The 19357-nt window shown below is 46.9% G+C and overlaps 1 protein-coding gene and 1 long non-coding RNA gene across 2 annotated transcripts in view; one reads left to right on the forward strand and one right to left on the reverse strand.

Annotated features, from left to right (window-relative positions):
* The window catches only part of LOC135239418 (astrotactin-2-like), a 383732-nt gene that overhangs the window by 271747 nt on the left and 92628 nt on the right, over positions 1–19357 (forward strand). The window contains exons 13-14 of the mRNA XM_064308056.1: positions 13642–13808; positions 17448–17636. Of these exons, the coding sequence (XP_064164126.1) occupies positions 13642–13808; positions 17448–17636 (356 nt within the window). The remainder of the gene's footprint in view (positions 1–13641; positions 13809–17447; positions 17637–19357) is intronic.
* The window catches only part of LOC135239419 (uncharacterized), a 30252-nt gene continuing 20959 nt past the window's right edge, over positions 10065–19357 (reverse strand). Inside the window, exons 2-3 of the long non-coding RNA XR_010325368.1 lie at positions 10449–10618; positions 10065–10149 (exon numbers count right to left, since the gene is read on the reverse strand). This is a non-coding gene — a long non-coding RNA (uncharacterized LOC135239419). The remainder of the gene's footprint in view (positions 10150–10448; positions 10619–19357) is intronic.

The raw sequence follows: 19357 nt of genomic DNA on the forward strand, positions 1-19357 counted from the left end.
CGATTTGAAGTCGTCATCAAAGGGTTAACAGAACTGACAATGAGGTCATGCCCCAATCCCCCCCCCCCCCTTTTTTTTAAGTCATACTGAGATCCGCCTCGTTCGATAAGCTGGGATGAGGCATTTTCACTCTGAGATATTTTTCTCATTCCCATTCGGCAGCACATTGGCAGACAGATAAAAGTCTGGGGATAAAATGCAGTCCGTTTAAAAAGACAGCGTGCTTCTGAAAGATTCTTTTTTTTTTTTTTTTTTTTTTTTACCGGCGCTGGCATGATTGCGCGAACAGAAGCCCGGGATTGTGCGATTGCTTGAGTTTTCCCCCTTGTACCGGGGGCGGAAGCTTCCCTGTCGCTGTGGGGATTTTCCAGGCTGCGGCAGGGCAAATGTCTTGCTCCTCCATTTAAAAAAAAAAAAAAAAGATGGGCCTGTAAATTATGGTGGAAGTTTTGAGTGCTTCTGCAGTTCGGGAGAGAGCAGAAGTAGCCTGTCTTGCGCTACTGTGCGTTCACACCTCCTTTGGGCTGTTGGCAATGTGTACGTATGGTGTGTGTGTGTGTGCGCGGGTGGAAGTAAGTGTGTATGTGTGCGGGGGGCCATAAGTGTGTGTGTGTGTGTGTGTAGGTGTATTTGTGGGTGGACGTAAGTGTGTGTGTGCGCGGGTGGACATAAGTGTATGTGTGTGTGCGTGTGTGTGCGTTTGTGTGTGTGTGGGGACATGTGTGTGTGTGCTTTCGTGTGTATAATACGCGTGGCTTTGTACATGCGTGTTTATCTGTGCTGCGTGTGCGTTGTGTGGCATTGTGTGCGTGTGGAAGCTGTACAGGTGTATGTGCGTGTGCGTGTGTGGTGCGTCGTGTACATTGCTGTTGTGCATGTGTGTGCTTCGTGGATACACGCTTGCATGCAGTAGCGCTGGCTGTGTGTGCGTGTGCGTGCGCGTGTGCGTGTGCGTGTGCGTGCACACGAATGTGCGCTGGAGAAACATTAATCAGTCGCCTCTGCGTCCGCTGGCTGTTTAAGGCTTTTTCCGTATTCCGCCGGAACTTATCTCTGGAGCCCGGCGTTTTGGATAATTGAGCCGCGCTCGTGTCCCGAATTCCGAGGGCTTCATTTCGATTCGCTCCCCGGTCTCGTGAGGAGAGCGCGGAGCGTTCGCTACAGATGGGCGCGCGGATAATGAGACTGCGCGGGCCAATGAGATTCTCCAGAGGAACTTGCGTGTGCGTGTGGACCGGCAGCCGATCTTGTTAAAGTTTTCCCTTCAAAACCCCTCGACTTTCATTTCAGCGGTATTCGACGTGACCGAAACCTCCGTAGCTGTTGTTTTGAGACGGGTGGGAGATTTCCGCCGTGTTGCTGTCGCGAGCTTCTTCGGCTTCTGGATCGGTGATGCCGGTCGGGGTGGGGGGGGGGGGGGGGGGGCGCTAAACGTCTCCATGACCACCACTTCCTGTTTTTATTCCCCGCCCCCCTGCTGTTCCCGCCGCCGCGAGACCGCCACGTCCGCTCGGCTGTTCGGCGCGGGCGGCGCACGGAACGCAGGTGCCGTATTGTATCGTGATTTTCCCAGGATTCCCTGCGTCCGTGGGATTAATCGCGCGTCTGCGAGCGGGGATGAAGCTTCGCTCGCCCGCCCCAGGGCTTCCAGGAGCTTGCGTTCATTTCATTTGTATTGTACAAGTTAAACATGTGGCAACTTTGCCATCTCCAGTGTCTATGTCTTCCCACCCCCCCTGTTTGACAGTGTTTATTTTGACAGAACCGTCACTCTACCTGTTCCGTCTGTTCCCGGTCCCTGTCAGACGTTTTCGAGTGTCCCTCTAGCTTAGGGATGGGGGCGGGGTCGAATGAATCCACATCTCCCAATGTTTATATTTACTTTCACATTTAACTTTTTCTCAAAGAATTACTCAGTGTTTGTGTTGACCTGCTGTAGTTTATTTAGCCTTTCGCTTCAGGTTTCAGCATAGCTTTCATTTCACACCTTATGCAGTCGGTTCCAAAACACATTTTAGTATGCATTTTCTCAAAACACATTGCTTCAAGTATATTTCTAAACATTGCTTAAGGCGCTACAATACAATTATTTGGCAGACACTTTTATCCAAAGCGACGTACAATGAGTGCATACCAACGGTCATTAAAGCCTAATGCTGCTTGTGTATGTATCACTGACTTTCAGTTTTTACATTTAAAACAGTGCTTTTTAAAATCATTCTCTGTATGCGTTTCCTTGTATGGACACTCGGCCACGGCGTGTGTTTTACAGTGCAGTGAACGGCTGTGTCAGTGGTCGTCATGTCCGGTGGGTGATTGTGGGTGAATCCCTTGCCTGCTCGTGATGGCCGTGCGCTCTGGCTGATTCGGAGTTGTTACCTAGGAACGGGAGCGTCCCGCATCCTGCAGCAGAAAAGCATCTGCATGCAAACCCAAAGCGAGAGGCAGGAGGACAAGCCGTTACATTATACGCTGTGTGTGTGTGTGTGTGTGTGTGTACATGTGTGCTTGTGTGTGTGCACGTGTGTTTGTGTGTGTTTGTGTTCGTGTGTGCGTGTATCTTTGTGCATGTGTGGGTGTGTTTGTGTGAGTGTGCCTGTATCTGTATGTGTGTGCCTTTGTGTCTAGCCTGGGTATGTCCATGTATATGTGTGCCTGTGCCTGTGCCTGTGTGCATGCTCCTGTGTCTTTTAGTATACACCCTTGATCACTCAGTTTAATGAGTCCAGGAGTGGTCTTCTGAAGTGGCTCTCAGTGTTCATTTAGGAACACATTAAACTCTCAGTGGCTGTCTGTCAAAGACTGACGAACCATCTGCATCATGAATTTAAAACTTCTGCTGGTTTCCTTCTGTCTTCAGTAGTTTCCATTATACTGTACGGAAACTGCAAAAAGTTACCATAGATGTAAAACCTCTGGGATACAAACCTCCACCCAGACAGATACGAAACAGGAAGTAGAATACCTGATGAGGCCCCATCAGTATCGAGCTCTGTATTACGACCGAACCGGAATGGTGGGTTTAAACTTAAATGAGTCGCTCTCAAAATTAGACAAAGGAGCATCATTTTGTTCTAGTTATAAGGAGTACAACTGGGGCAACGTCAAACCTGATTGATATTGAACTAATGCACTTGTTGTACGTCGCTCTGGATAAGAGCGTCTGCTAAATGCCTGTAATGTAATGTAATGTAATGTAATATTAAGACGTTTCTGAATAAAATTAACAGTTCACAAAAGATAGTGAACCCCAGATGAGGAATTGTATCGGAATATAGACCTGACCAGCAGGTGGCTATGGACGTTTAGAGGCACACATCGAGCAATGCCTATTTAAAAATGAAGCCCCAGTATTGCTCATAATAATGGCGGGCAATCAAAGTGTTCACATTATTATAATTGGCGCATTATGATGTCACCGGTCAGAAACGTTTCAGTGTTCGACGGGACCCCCTGAAGGATTTTATCTTCCTGTTCTTTTTCGAAATGTCAAAAACAAATTGCCTCTTTTGAACTGCGCTGAAACAGCTCAGGGTTTTGATGCTCAAAAAAAAGGCGGATGTGATATTCAAATTAAAAATAAAATTTAAAACCCAAATTATCCCTGAAAGGCAGTGGGGCTGCTGAGATTACACGGTATGTCCTGTGCTAGTCTGTGAGTCACCTACGGGTGAAGAAGTCTTTCAAGAGCGCTGAATGTGTTGATCATCTGACTGCAAACTGATGCCCCCAGTACTCTGCCCACAATACCCAGAGGAAAACGTATGTGTGCTATTACAGATGCATTACAATGCATTTGTGTGTTATTACAAGTGTATTACAATGCATTTGTGTGTTATTACAACTGTATTACAATGCATTTGTTTGTTATTACTAATGTATTACAATGTATTTGTGTGTTATTACAAATCTGGACACTGCACCTAGTGTAGATTAGGGTGATGATGATCCATTCTGCTTTTACCTGGTTGTTTCACCTGAATTTGTTGAGCAACTGTTCAGCTCATCCTGTAAAAGCAGTCTTTGACAATGCATATTCTGAGTAGTTTCCAATGCTTTTTTTGGATAAGGTTATTGGAAATGTGGCATTTTAAAATTGAAGGTAAATTCAAGAACATGGTAAAATACATCTAAAAAACGTACTTCGATAAACAAAAATGCAGGCGCTTATGTATTTCACCGAGGTTGAGGTTGAGTTGTGTGTTAATTTGTTTTCAAGGTGCTTCCGAAGCAATAAGAATTAATTGGCTTGAAAAGAGTTGGCTGATTCCCATACAGATGGTTGCCCTCGATCCGTTTCCATTTACCTGATTATCAGCTGAGCGATTTGTTAGCTGAATAATCAATATTAACAAGTAAGGCTTCCCAGTGCTACTTTGTGATACCGTTCTTCTCTTCATCTATGTACAGAATTTTCTTCCATCTACAAAGAACCTTTGTGCAATAATGTACTTTTCATTCTCTGTGATCAAATCGTTCAAGGAATATTGACAAATTAAATATGTTTACCTGATCTGTGCATATGAACCATTACATTACATTACAGGCATTTAGCAGACGCTCTTATCCGGAGTGACTTACACAACGTTCTACATAGCATTTACCTTGCATCCATGTTGTACAGGTGGATATACAGTATAGTGAAGCAATGCAGGTGAAGTACCTTGCTCAAGGGTACAACCGCAGTGTCCTGCCTGGAAATCGAACCTTTGACCTTTAGGTTATAGGACCAGTTCCTTACCCATTATACTACACTGCCACCTCAAACCCACTTGCTGCCCATTACAAAGCACAAAACTTAGGTTTACAGGCGTCAGTGGCATTTTGCAGTCAAAGCTGGTGTGATATGGGGCAAAGTTAACGAGGATTTCGGTAGCCGAATACCAACCCAGATACTCAGAAAGACGCAGTTTAGAGATCTCTACGAGATTGCCGGCCAGTTAATTATTTTGATGTTCGCTGCTCTCACTAGTCATGCGATCTCCTGTGACAGCTTTCTGCTTCTTCTCGTTGTGGAATCGCAGGGAATAAAAGTCTGAAGATGTAAAAACCACACGGTAACTGCGTACGTCACATAAACAGTAAAGGTTGGCAATGTTCAGAAAAGTCTGTGCTTTTTTTTAGCATTTAAACTGTCGCAGATAAGATGAAGATATTTAATGTCGCCTCTCTCTGCGTTTCCATCGCAACTTTCTGAATTTTGGATGCAAATTTTTTTCCGGGGAAATGAACTCCCACAGCAAGTTATTCCAGGAAGCCGAAGGCCTTGAATTGATATGAATTTGCTGAACTGGAACGGCAAATTAAAAGCGCAGCTACCCACCAGTCCCAATAAGCCGTGAATATTAGGACATGCTGCGCAGGTCTGTGATGTGAATAACAACATTGGCGTCACAGAAATAACATGTCTGGCCGCGGCGCCTGTTGCTGCTGATTATTCCACGGGCCAGTTGCTTCATTGAGGAATGGAAAAACGGAAACGGATTGGGAGCGGCGACTAGTTTCAAGGTAAAGGTTCAGACCTCCACTGGGTTTCAGTGTCCCTAGCAGCCTCTGTACCAAAGTAAAAAGCGTAGCAAACAGGATGTTCAGTTTTACAGAGACGCTGTAGCTGCACTGCTAAGCATGCTTTAAGCACACGAGGCTCGAACCTTGGAGATCGATTCCGGGTTTTTGGAATGTTCCAGAATGTTTTTGCCGGGCTCGCGTCGCCGCGGCGACGTCTGGCAGGTTCCGTCGCGGACGGCTTCCCGCCGGGGGCCTCGAACCCCTTTTCCGCGAGGCTGTCCCGGACCCTTCGCCCTTTTCGACTCCGCGGAACCGATTTACGCTTTTCCCCGGTTGCGCTATCGAAAAAAAATCAAAGTCTCGAGCGAGCGTTAATAAAAGCGAGATAAAAGTCCTAATCCAGTGGTCCGCCGAGGACAAGTCTGAACCCCGCTCAACTCGCCTCTCTGTGCATTTTAAGCAGTGGAGTTTTTTTTATCCATTTAAAGTAGATTAGCCGCTAACCGCTCATTAGAATTCTTAGCACACATCGGGCAATGAAGCGGTTTTAGGCAGCGGTCTTCTTACCCTGTTGCGTGCGCTTAGCAGAACTGAGCACAGTGCTGAGAAAGGAAGATTATGAAGAAATCACTGTCCATTATTAACCCCCTCCCCTCCTGCCCCCCCTCGCCCAGCCCGCTCCCTGGGGTTTATCAGGCAGGTCATCCTGCAAGACATTTCCCTCCCTCCCGGACAGAGTTCTGTCTGGCAGAAAACCTCATTTTCATATGTTTCAGTGCACCACAACTTGCCCTGAATACATTTTGGTGATTCACAAAAGCCGCGATTCGAATTATCAGGAGCGCTTGATGAAAGGGATAAAAACCTTTCTCACGCGCACCTGCCGATGCGTGACCTTCGACCCTCGGTAAAGGCGGACGGTCCAATCAGCATCCATCTTCGGACACCGTTAAATTCAACTGTTTTACTTCTATTTTTAATTTATTTTGTATTTTATAAATGGGATTCGGGGCTGTTCGCTGATTTCGGCGATCAGCGAAACGGAATCGCTGAACCGCGCCGGTGGAGAAAAACAGCAGTGCTCGCGTTTGTCTGAAAACTGACAGTGGAGAGGAGCTCGGGGCTGGACCCAGGCCCAGGTTTACCCACATCTGCTGCCGCAGATCAGCGGGATGGAGCAGAAGAGAAGCGAGACAGCAGGGGCGGCGGCTGCCACTCTGAGCCCGAGCCGGTCTTGGCACGTTCGGGTTCGGACCGTGCCAGCATGGAATTAGCATCTTCGGTTTTCTTAATCAGTCGGGCTGGCGTTTCTCTGCCGCGTGGTCTGTGTACGTCTGTATCAGCGTGAGTGTATTTTAACTCTTATCGCTTATTAGCTTAAGCAACACGATGTGGACGACCGTACGCCTGAATGTGCGCATATGGCAGGTGGTTCGTTTCCACGGTGTGCTTGCGCACGCATATACGCACGTACACGCACACACACACACACACACACACGTACACACACACACACATGCATATACACACACACACACACACATACACTCGCACGCACACATACACACACATGCACCCACACACTCGCACGCACACATACACACGCACGCACACACACAGACGCACGCACACACACGTACACACGCACACACATGCATACACGCACACACACAAACGCGCAGGCACCCACACACATACACACACATACACTCGCACGCACACACGTACACGCACACACACACACGTACCCACATACGCATGCACATACACTCACACACATACACGCGCACACACACACACACACACACTCGGTGCCACTGTCAATTGATTTGCAATATATTATGTTATGTTGTAACTTTTTTTTGTTTTGTTTTGTTTTTGCTTCCCAAAAACATTTGGTGATCTTAGGTCTCATACATATAACATATATAAGCAATTTTTGTATTATTTTTAATCTATGCATGCATATTTCCACAGTAATTTAAAGACTGAGGATTTAGTATTGTACTTGACCTGTTTGACTGTTAGCTCTTAAAAATAACTCCAATCCTACCTCAGGCCTAACACTTTCAGTATGTCTAACCCTAACCCTAACCCTCACAATAAAACCCTATTTCTAGCTCTGCAATGCAATGTGATTTTTCTTCCAAGATTTCTGAAAACAGTTACAGTTTTTCACAATTGCTAAGACACATTTCTTGAAACCTTCACACATTTACTCAAAACTTTAAACACAAAACCAAATCTTCAAACTACATTCACAAAACCCCTGACTCTTCTGGCAAAATCAAACAATCGCCTCAAAACCGTTTAATCTGTGCTAAAAATCAAACAATGCTTTCAGATCATACACACAGCCAGTCAATATATAAACACTCCAGAGCATTCATTAGACATTACATCAAAAAATTGAGAACACAGCATCCAGGGCATGTAGTTACAGAAATAAAGGTTTATTGTATATAATAAAAGCATTTTGCAATAAAAAAAGTTTATCAATCACAACTTAGTTCAGTGAATATATTATTGTGTACTATAAGTTCTGCAAGTAATACAGTATTGAATGCCTGTATATTCAGCACTTAAAAATACAGTAAGCCCAAAGAACAAAGAAAACTCTAAATGAAAAGCACATTACAGTCCGCTCAAAAATGTTATGCAACTGCAAAATCAAAGTCAATGGGAGATTCATTCTGCCTCAGCATCACGTCTTTGTGCTGGGTCCGGCCAGAGGACTTCGTCCACATCACATGCAACGTTGTCCCTTGCCAGGCAACGGGGGAAAAACCCTCTGGTGTGCCGGATCCAGCCTTGACAACACTCCACACCTATGTCACCACAGGGCAATTCCATTGCCTGTAAGAGATTTTCCTTGGTATATGGGTTTTGGTCATAGACCTTTCACTGCCACGCAGAGAAAAACTCTTCTATTGGGTTGAGGAAAGGGCTGTATGGTGGAAAGCAAACATTTATGAATCGTTGGTTGATGTTGAACCACTCGTGTATACGGACACCACAGTGAAAGCTGACATTGTCCCAAACCACGACATAGACAGGACATCACAGTTGCCCGAATTTCATCTGAAATTACTGTTCTTGGTCTTGCTCTTCCTCATCCTCATACTCTTCCTCCATGCCCACTACCTCTTACACATACTCTTCCTCCTCTCAAATTGTTTCCATCCATTGTTGGTATCAACATTCAACGCACCTGTGCCACCTGTGCACTCTGAACTGGCTTATATTCGGTACAATTGGTTTGATGACATCATTAGAAACAAGTGTGAACAATTTTGAGTTGTTGTGTGTAAACGATGACAGCTGTGTCGTAGTTGTGTTTAACTTTTGCCACCCATTTTTACCATTTTGCAACACAAGTGCATCACAGTGCAAAATGTGTTTTAGTGAGTGAGAAGGTGTTTAGAGTTTTGCCAAAAGAGTGATTGATTCGACATGGGTTTAGGCCACTGAGCATTTGGTTCAGAGAATGGGGTTTAGTGTTTTAGCAATTCAGAAAAACTGTAAAATGTCATCAGATACAAATGCAAGCAAATGTGCTTTAAGTAATTTATTATTTAAAAAATTTAATTTCACTTAATAAGTATCAAAGCATGTAAGGTTATTGTCTTGCGTCCCAAAAAATGTAAGTATGAAAGACTAACCTTTGCACTCACCCTTCCCCAAGCTCCTAAAGATTAGCTTAATCATATCTAGCTCCCAACTAAAAAACTCACCAAACTTTATATAGAAAAAATAAGCGCTTGTATGAAACGCCATTTTTTTAGTCTAAGCTACATGTTATCTCCAATATACATGACTCTCTTTTACATATTGAAGTTATAGTTTAGGTTGAACTTGTGCATTTATAGAAATGTGTACAAATTCTGTATCTTTTTTTATTACATTTTTATTTTTATTTCTGTGAAAAGTATATATTTTTTAATGGATATCTCGGACATTTATGGATGTTGGGACCTTGCAGATGTGTTTCTCCTACTTAAATTAAAGATCCACACCTTGCCGGACTTGCTGGAGAGGTGTGCAGAGGGCACGGTTGAAGTCAGGGCAGTGGGAGTGGGGGGATGCATTTTTAGGAAAACAGCCCGAGGCCCAAGGTGTTAATGAGAGCAGGTGGGGGGTCGGTGTACATCGCGGTACATAAGCCCGCTAATGTTTTTATACATCGTCTCGTTAGATCATCACGTAGAAGATGAGACGGAGGAGAGAAAATAACACCAGGCCCCGCCACCCGCCCCTTTTACATCACGTCCCTCCGCTGGCCGTAAGTTCTCCGTGGCGACCGGCCGTCGACGGAGGCAGAACGGAGAGGAACATCGATCGCCGCGCTCGCCGTCCGCGTCAGTGAGGAAGAACGTAGAGAGGAGGAGGAGGAGGAGGAGGAGGAGGAGAGGAGGACAGTAGTGAAAGAATCACAATTTCGGTCTCTAATCCTCCCCTGCTTCCACGTGTCGCTCTGTCTCTGCTGCGGGGAAGAGCCGTTTACTCCTGAAAGCGATCGGAGCGTTTCATAGCAGTTCAGCCGGGCTTCAGTTGCCAGCGAACGGTGGCTGTGCATGGGTGGGTGGGTGGGTGGCGGGTCGGTAGTCTTGCCGTTCGGTGCAACAAAGCGTGATGTAAACGCTGCTCGAGCATTGAAAAACACAGGCAAATAAATAAATACAGGACAGCTGGAAGGTTTATGTATATGCATATATATATATATATATATATATATATTTGTACACATTGTATATATATATATATATATATATATATGCATATATATATAGTAGCCTACAGGCCTAAATTAAAAGGTTTTTATAAAACCTTTCAAATTTCAGTTACAGTAATATATGCGCATTCATTTAATAAAGTCTCAATTTCACAAAAGAACAAAAAATAAAAATTTTCACTAAATAACAAAAAAGGATGAGTTTAACTTAAGGATTTCCAGGGGCAGTGCTCAGTACACACTCAGAAGGGTCCAGCTGATGGGCAGTAATGTTAACAGGTGAAGACCAGGAAGATGAAGATGAAGAGGCAGAAGATCTTGCGTTGTCTGTCAAATGAAACCATCATAAAACTGCCCCACATCCACTGGAGGAACTCACTGCAACAAGAGAGAAACCAGTTTCCCTGAAAAGATGTGTATTTGTGAAAAAGCCCTTGCTGTGTGTTGTTAACAAGAAGAAAATACTTCGCTGTAGGCGAAGTACCTTCAACACTGGACCAAAGAAATTGGGTAAAGGCAGATACACATCCTTTTAGACCACAGCTGCCATTTTACTGTAGTCAGGGAAACAGGGTTTAGCTCCTAAGAATTATTTTAAAGAAAGATACACTGTACGTTCAAAAGTATGTGGACACTCCTTGGTCTGTGGCTGTTTTCATGGCTTGGGCTGGGCCCCTTAGTTTCAGTGAAGGCAAATCGTAATGCAATCACATTCTAGACGATTCTGTGCTTCCAACTTTGTGGCAACAGTTTGGGGAAGACCCTTTCCTGTTTCAGCATGACAGTGCCCCCCGGGCACACAGCAAGATCCGTATAGAAATGGTTTTGTCTAGAACGGTGCGGAAGAACTTGGACTGGCCTGCACAGAGCCCTGACCTCAACCCCATCCAACACCTTTGGGATCAGTTGGAAAGCCAACTGCGAGCCAGGCCTAATCACCCAATCAGTGTCCGACCTCACTAATGCTCTTCTGGCTGAATGGAAGCAAATCCCTGTAGTAATGCTCCAACATCTAGCATAAAGCGTTCCCAGAAGAATGGAGGTTATTATAGCAGCAAAGGGTGGGGCAACTCCACATTAATGCCCATAATTTTGGATGAGATGTTGGATGTCAGGTGTCCATATACTTTTGGCCAAGGGCCAAGTAACTTGCAGATGTTGCTTCAACAAATCGTTATTATAAATTTCTTTTTTCTTTTTTTTTTCCCCCTGTGTGGATTTTCCATAATTAAAGCTGCACATATTGAATTATTTACAGAACACCCATTGACTCCTATTTGATGCCCCGAAGGGCTGTGGTAGATTTAATTCCGTGGCTTTTGATAAAAAAAGTGGGGATTAGAATGAAGAGCTACTCCCAGCCAGCGTAGACCTGAGGTCAAAGGTCATGGCGGCCCAAGGGGACGGTGTTCGACGGCGGCCTTTTTTTTGTTGTTTTTTTCCCAGAGGGCCGTGTAGTTTCCTCTGCCTGTTTTATTTGTTTTCTTAATCTCCGCGTCGATATGATCTCCGTCGCCCCGGTTCCATCTGATCGATATATATATATCGTCGCTTAACAACACTTCACAGCGAAAAATCTGCCACGACCCCCCTCCCCACACCCCCACACCAGCACCACGTGCTTCTCTGTCGCTGGTTTGAGTACTCATGGTGGGGGCGGGCCTTCTCCCAAGTCCTCTCGCACAAGAGCGGCACCGATTGGTCGAGTCACTTTGTTGTGTCCGGACCAGAAGTGGTCCAGTGAGAGGTCATGACCCTAAACTGAATCCATAAACCATCAGAAGGGCTCAGAAACCATTTTGCGTGCTGACTTTATGCTTACTACTTTCAAGACTCATTTCATTTGAATACAGAGTTTGGGTTGCCAGTTATTGGCAGTTAAGTAATTTGTGTGATTAATTTGCCTTTGTTATACTGCCCTCAAATGAAGTGAATCATATTTGGTACGGTACTTATTCTAATACTTAGAATTAGGTTTTTATGCTTGGTTTAATGTATTAATTCTTGATAAAGTACTTTGTTGCCATGATAACCAGTAATACCACACTTGTGAGTTTGGATAGGTTCCTTAATTTAGTTAAGGCTCTTTGATATCCACGGACGGAGCAGCACAATCGTTAATGAATTATAAATATACAATCATGTTGAACAGAGGTGTCAAACCCGACTTCCCGCAGGGAAATGTAACGTTCTGGCAAAAGCTGTAATAATTACTTAATCAGCCCAATCATTTGCTCAGTTTCATTTAAAAAAAAAAAAAGGATTTTTTTTAATTGGGGGGAATTATGACACATCTGAAGCTTTCGGTCGTGATTCTTGAGAAATCTCACACTAGAGCGTCTTGGCAAGTGGGCGTAAGTGCGTTCAGCTAATTAAGATCTTTCGAAGCCGGGAGAGTTCTTTCGGAGGGAAAAGCAGGACGAGCGAGGCGGTCCAGTGAACGGGCCTGTGGCCCCGGCGGGAAAGGGGGGTTGGTAATTCCCGGTTTTCGGGGTCTCGTGTGGCGTGTGAACGCCGCGGCCGTGTTTGAGGACGGTTCCCCGCAGACGGAGGCTCTGAAGAGCTCGCGGTCCGGAGCTCAGAATAACCGCCAGGCCCGGAAACAGAAACAGCAAGCGCTACAGCGAAAAGCAGACAGCACCGCGGGAGCACATCAGGCCTGGAGGTGTTTGATAGATGCATTTCACACACACGCACGCGCACACACACACACACACACACACACACACACGCGCGGATGCACACACACACACACAGACACACACACACACACAGACATACACACAGTGACATGCATGCGCACACACACACACGGATGAACACACACACACTCATACACATACACAGTCACACACACACACAGTCACACACACACAGACACACACACAGTCACACACACGCTCACACACACACTCATATGCACACACTGATACATACACACACACACACACACAGACGTGTACGCACACACACACACACACACACACACATGAAAATATACACTCACACATACGCACACACACACAGAGTTCTCTCAGATGCTCCAGTAGAACTATTATTTAGCCTGTGAAATTGCACCCACCATGTACCAACACAATTAAGATACACCTCCTGACAAATCCCCTGGCTAGTCCAGTAAACTGGTATTATGATGATATGATGGTTTTTATGATCTAATTTCCTCTAATTTCCCCCATCTGTCATCTGACCCCTCCCTCACCCCTCTCTAACCCCTCCCCCACCTCTCTCTGACCCCTCCCCCAACCCTCTCTGACGCCTCCCCGCCCCTCTCTAACCCCTCCCCCAACCCTCTCTGACGCCTCTCCGCCCCTCTCTAACCCCTCCCCCACCTCTCTCTGACCCCTGCCCCACCCCTCTCTGACCCCGCCCACCCTCTCCAGTGTCCCGAAGGACTGCGGCCGATGAAGGACGGCTCCGGTTGCTATGACTACTCTAAGGGGACGGACTGCTCGGACGGCTTCAACGGCGGCTGCGAGCAGCTGTGCCTCCAGCAGCTGGTGCCCCTGCCCGACGACCCCTCCTCCAGCAACGTGCACATGTTCTGCGGGTGAGCGGCCGCCTCTGACCCGGGGCGCTGGCCTGGGACGCTAACCCGGGACGCTCTCTCTCGCACGCTAATGCGCGCTAACGTGCCTCGCTCTGCCCATCGGTTAAACCCATCTCAATCTCATCTGCCTGGCCTCGAGTCGCACTAGCCATGTAGCCGTGTAGCCACGTAGCCATTATGCCATGTAGTCGTGTAGCCACGTAGCCATGTAGCCATTAGGCCATGTAGCCACGTAGCCATTAGGCCATGTAGCCACGTAGCCATTAGGCCATGTAGCCACGTAGCCATGTAGCCGTGTAGCCACGTAGCCATTAGGCCATGTAGCCACGTAACCACATAGCCATTAGGCCATGTAGCCACGTAGCTATGTAGCCGTGTAGCCATGGAATGGTTAGCGCACCTCAAAGTTCATACCCTGGGGGTAGCACTGCTGTTGTGTACCCTTGAGTAACACTGAATTTCTGCCATAAAAGTGCCCAGCAGTGTACAGGGGTGATATTCCTCTTGTGCTAGTCGCTCTGGAAAAGGACGTCTGTGAAGCAGAGATTAGGAGCAGGCCCTTTAAAGCCTCGGTCCCCCGGGCCGTCCCTGGGACGTGGCCTGCCTGTGAGATTTCGACCGGGGTTCGCGGCGCAAATCGGGCGCCCCGGGGCACGCGGTGCATCCCAGAAGCCTCGGCTCCTCGGAAACGTGGAAACGGCATCCGAGGCCCGGCAGGAAGTGGCCCGCATGCGATTTGGGTCCGTGCTCCGCAAGCCCGATCACGGACGGCCATGGGGTCTACTGATGTTTGATCTCACCTTTAAATCAGCAATGGATTCAGACTCGAGAATCCTGGTCGGGTGAGTTATCTGTGTCAGCAGCTGTGCTAATATATCAAATTATGTCCTGAGCAACAAACTAAACTAGCATGCCCTTTGAAGCTCCGCCCCTTCCTGTCAATCGACCAGTTACGGTTTGGAGGGTCCACAAGCAGATCACGCTTCATAGAAGGCCTTATGTTGAATCTAAAACAGATATAGCCCATTTAAACACATAGCAGGGATAGAGGATCGTACCGCTTGGCCTTGCAAAGCACTACGGGTGTAATTTAATTTCAAACCGCTGATTGTTTCGGTGGGCTAACGCCTAGCTGCGGCGTTTCCATTGGGCACGTCCTTGGTTTTGCTCGATTTGAATCGACAATGGAAACGCTCTCGTAATTATTCTTTCTTTCTTTCTTTCTTTCTTTCTTTCTTTTTTTTAGAAAGAGTACGTGGAAATAATTTGTCTGAACGGGGAAACGGCTGTTTTGCTCAATGGCTCCGAAGGCCACAGCGCGCAGAGCGCACAATCAAAAACAGGACAGCGGCTTTTAATTAAAACGGGAGACAAAAAGGCTAATAGATCTACGGAGAATCTGGTTTTGATTTAGAACATTTGCATATTCCCCTTAAACACACATTCTCTTTTTATCTCTCTCTTTCTCTCTGTCTCTCTCTCTTTCTCTCTTTCTCGCTTTCTCTCTGTCTCTCTCTCTCTCCGTTTCACCAAGTCTAGCATGTCAAACTGAATTTATTCACATGACAATAATAGTCCAGTGTTGCCACAGGCACAGAACTATGATTCATCCAAGATCATATCTCAAAAAAAATAAGAATAACAAATATATCTTCCTGCTCACCTCTCTCTCTCTCTCTCTCTCATTCATGTGCAAGCCCCACAGACAGAATGAGAGAGAGAGAGTGTAAATATCAGCAGTTCTCCTCCGACACACATGGTGTCACCAGCCTGTTTCTTCCCGCACCTCAGAACTAGGGTCGCTAGATAGCGGTAACACCCGGACCGCTAACCGGCTAAGTTATGAAGGCGCAGTTGGCGCCGGCCCGGTCCGAGGTTTCAGTCCGAGACCACTGGACTCACCGACGCACCACAGCGTGGCGCCTTAGACGAACGAGTCACCCAGCAGCAGTCTTAAACGAGCATGCACTTCACCTCCGGGCCTGCAGGTGGCGCTGTGGTGACCCGAGAGGCACGGCTGGGCAGTCTCGAATTCACTAGAATACATTACATTACATTACATTACATTATAGGTATTTAGCTGACGCTCTTATCCAGAGCGACTTACAACAGAGTAACCAAACTCAGGATCAAGTCCGCTTAAGTCCATTGAACAACATGTAGATAAAAAGCCTTTACTATGATGCATACAATAAGGAGAAACAAGATAGTCTGAACAATTTTTTTTTTTTTTTTTTATAGTTATGGGAGGGGTTTAGGGAAGAGGAGAGAGGTATACAGAGAAGAGGTGCGTCTTGAGTTTCCGTTTGAAGGTGCTCAGACACTCTGCTGTTCTGACCTCCACTGGAAGATCGTTCCACCATCGTGGGGCCAGAACTGCAAAGAGTCGAGACCTTGTTGCTGCTCGTGTAGGGGGAGGAATCAGCCGCCCTGTAGTAGCCGATCGGAGCGATCTGGCCGGCTTGTAGGGTCTGATCATCTTCTGCAGATAACCAGGAGCTGACCCCTTGACTGCTTGGAAAGCAAGCACCAGTGTCTTAAACCGGATGCGAGCTTGCACTGGTAGCCAGTGGAGGGAGATGAGGAGGGGAGTGACGTGGGAGTCACGAGGGAGGTTGTAAACCAGACGTGCTGCTGCATTCTGGATGAGCTGAAGGGGTCTGGTGGCTGATGCTGGGAGACCAGCCAGGAGGGAGTTGCAGTAGTCCAGACGTGACAGTATCATGGCCTGGACCAGGAGCTGTGTGGAATAATTGGTGAGGAGTGGTCTTATTCTGCGGATATTGTATAGGATGAACCTGCACGACCGGGTGGTTGCCGCGATATTCTCAGAGAGTGACAGCCTGTTGTCGAGCACAACTCCAAGATTTCGGGCATTCTGTGAAGGGTGTAGGGGAGTGTCTCCTAAAGAAATGGGGAGATGAGAAGTGGGAGAGGTAAGAGAAGGAATATGGAGAAGTTCCGTTTTGTTTGTGTTGAGCTTGAGCTGGTGTTTGGTCATCCAGCTCTGGATGTCACTCAGGCAGGCGGATATGCGATCGGAGACCTGAGTGTCTGTGGGAGAGAAAGAGTAGAAAAGTTGAATATCATCTGCATAGAGATGATATGACATGCCATGGGCGGCAATAACAGGGCCAAGGGACCTAGTATACAGAGAAAAGAGGAGGGGACCAAGGACAGAGCCCTGAGGGACCCCAGTTGTGAGGGGACGAGGAGCTGATACTGCACCGGCCCAGGCAACCTGGAAGGAGCGGCCGGAGAGATAGGACGCAATCCAGTTGAGGGCTGGTCCGCAAATTCCCAATTTTGTCAGGGAAGACAGAAGTGTAGGATGGTCAACGGTGTCGAAGGCAGCTGAGAGGTCAAGAAGAATAAAAGAGAGAGGTTTTAAGCAGAGGTGGAAAGTCCAGGGGTCAGAAAGTAAAAGTTCTGCCATGTGTTTCTTCCACCCATGAACTCAGCCAGCTGATTCTACTAATTAGTTCTACCTCCTGGTTGAAGAATAGTGCTAATCAGCAAATCCAGGTGGCTGGAACAAAACACTGGGCAGGACCTTTACTTCCTGAACCTGGATTTTCCACCTCTGGTTTTAAGTTATGAAGGACGGAAGGAACGGTGTGCGTCCTGTCGCCCGCGCAGGTGTGTGCAGGAGTACAGCCTGGCGACGGACGGGCGGTCCTGCGTCCTGCAGTCGGACGGCTGCGACGGGCCCAAGTGCCAGAGGAACGCGGCGCGCTTCAACAGCACGCTCTTCGGCGAGATGCTGCGCGGCTACAACAACAAGACCCAGCAGGTGAACCTGGGCCAGGTGTTCCAGATGACCTTCAGGTGAGCGCCTCTCCCCATACTGAGGCACTGTGTGTGTGTGTGTGTGTGTGTGTGTGTGTGTGTGTGTGTGTGTGTGTGTGTGTGTACGTGTGTGTGTCTGTGCGTGTGTGTGTGTGTGTGTCTGTGTGTGTGTGTGTGTGTGTACGTGTGTGTGTCTGTGTGTGTGTGTGTGTGTGTGTGTGTGTACGTGTGTGTGTCTGTGTGTCTGTGCGTGTGTGTGTGTGTGTGTGTGTGTGTGTGTGTGTGTGTGTGTGTGTTTGCGCCTGTGTGCCTGTGTATGTGTGTGTGCCAGTGTGCCTGTGTGTGTGTGTGTGTGTGTATGTGTGTGTATGTGCATCTGTGTGTGTGGATGTGTGAGAATGTGTCTGCGTGTGTGTGTCTGTGTGTGTGTGTGTGCATGCACCTGTGTGTGTGTGTGTGTGTGTGTTGATATAAGGTAAAAGTGCTGAGTAGCTTTCTGTACCAATCAAACAGAGAAAATCCGCGTAGAGATGGACAATGAACGCTTATCTACCATTATCTTATCCAATGGTGCAGCAGCAACAAAAGATTTTTATTGCTTTCTCTCGATGTACAAATGATGAACTATCAAATAAAAGGCGCGCGGAATCTCCGGGCTGTTATGCGCTAATCTCAGTATTTATTGCTTACAATATTTTGCGCTTCACGTTCAACAGCTGCAATCTTCAGGTTTTTTTTTTGTTTTGTTTAATTCTTTATTTTTTTGGTTCCTCGCACTGCACAGTACCGTGTTCCTATTGTCTGTCTTTCTCAGCGCCGACCTCTTTGTTTTGCTTTCAAACTCTGATGGATGCGAGGAAAACAGAGGCCTGGATTTAATCAATGCTGCTTCTTTTTTTCCCCTCTGCGAAACAGTTCGGGAAGCACTTTTTGGTGATTGCTGAACTTGCCGAACAGTTTCTTTTGCGAGGGAAAAACAATGAACGCTAGCATTCATTTGTAAGTCAAAGTAAAAGACAAATGATGATTGAATCCAGGCTACAACTTGTGCTTTAAATAATTTATCGCCTTATATATCAGGTGCACTGTTTAAATCTAATTTAAATGTAAAGTAACAATGCAAGAAAATAAAATGCCAAAAGGCATTTTTTTTTCTCCTCCTTGCATTTCAGGTTTAATACCTGATCGGCAGCAGACACCCTTTAGTCCGACTTGTTTAAAAGCACTCGCACTTTTGATAAAACATGATTGTTTGCGGCCCTAAAACAAATATTTGTACAAGTCGAATAAATCATTCAGAAGCGCCGTCTGAGCAGAGAGACTAGGAATCGCAGAGCTCCACTGTTATTTACGCCGTGCCCGCGACAACATTCGTCAGGAGACGCAAACAAAAGAACGAAAGTTGTATAAAAAAAAAATAGCCGGAGGGGGAAGGCTTAGCGGTTTGAGACGCGTATTAATCAGAAGATACCGCGGAGCAGTCGGTTTGGTGAAAGGGAGAGCGTTTAATATCCCGGAGCGATGGCGCTCTCTCGCTGAAAGACGGAGGCGAGCGTTCCGGGGGAAAAAAAAGCGTCTGACGTTCCCCCGGCAACGCTCTTCCGTTACGCGGCTGATGCGCTCTGATGAAGGGGGATCTCCGCTCTCTGCCCGCCCGCCCGCCCGCCCGCCTGTCTGTCTGCGTCCTCCGCGCGGACGCGCCGCTTGATAATAAAGACGAATGCTATCCGCGGAGCCAGCTTTCTGCCATCGGGAACCAT

The sequence above is a fragment of the Anguilla rostrata genome, chromosome 14 (genome assembly GCF_018555375.3).
Source record: "Anguilla rostrata isolate EN2019 chromosome 14, ASM1855537v3, whole genome shotgun sequence".
NCBI classification, from domain to species: Eukaryota; Metazoa; Chordata; class Actinopteri; order Anguilliformes; family Anguillidae; genus Anguilla; species Anguilla rostrata.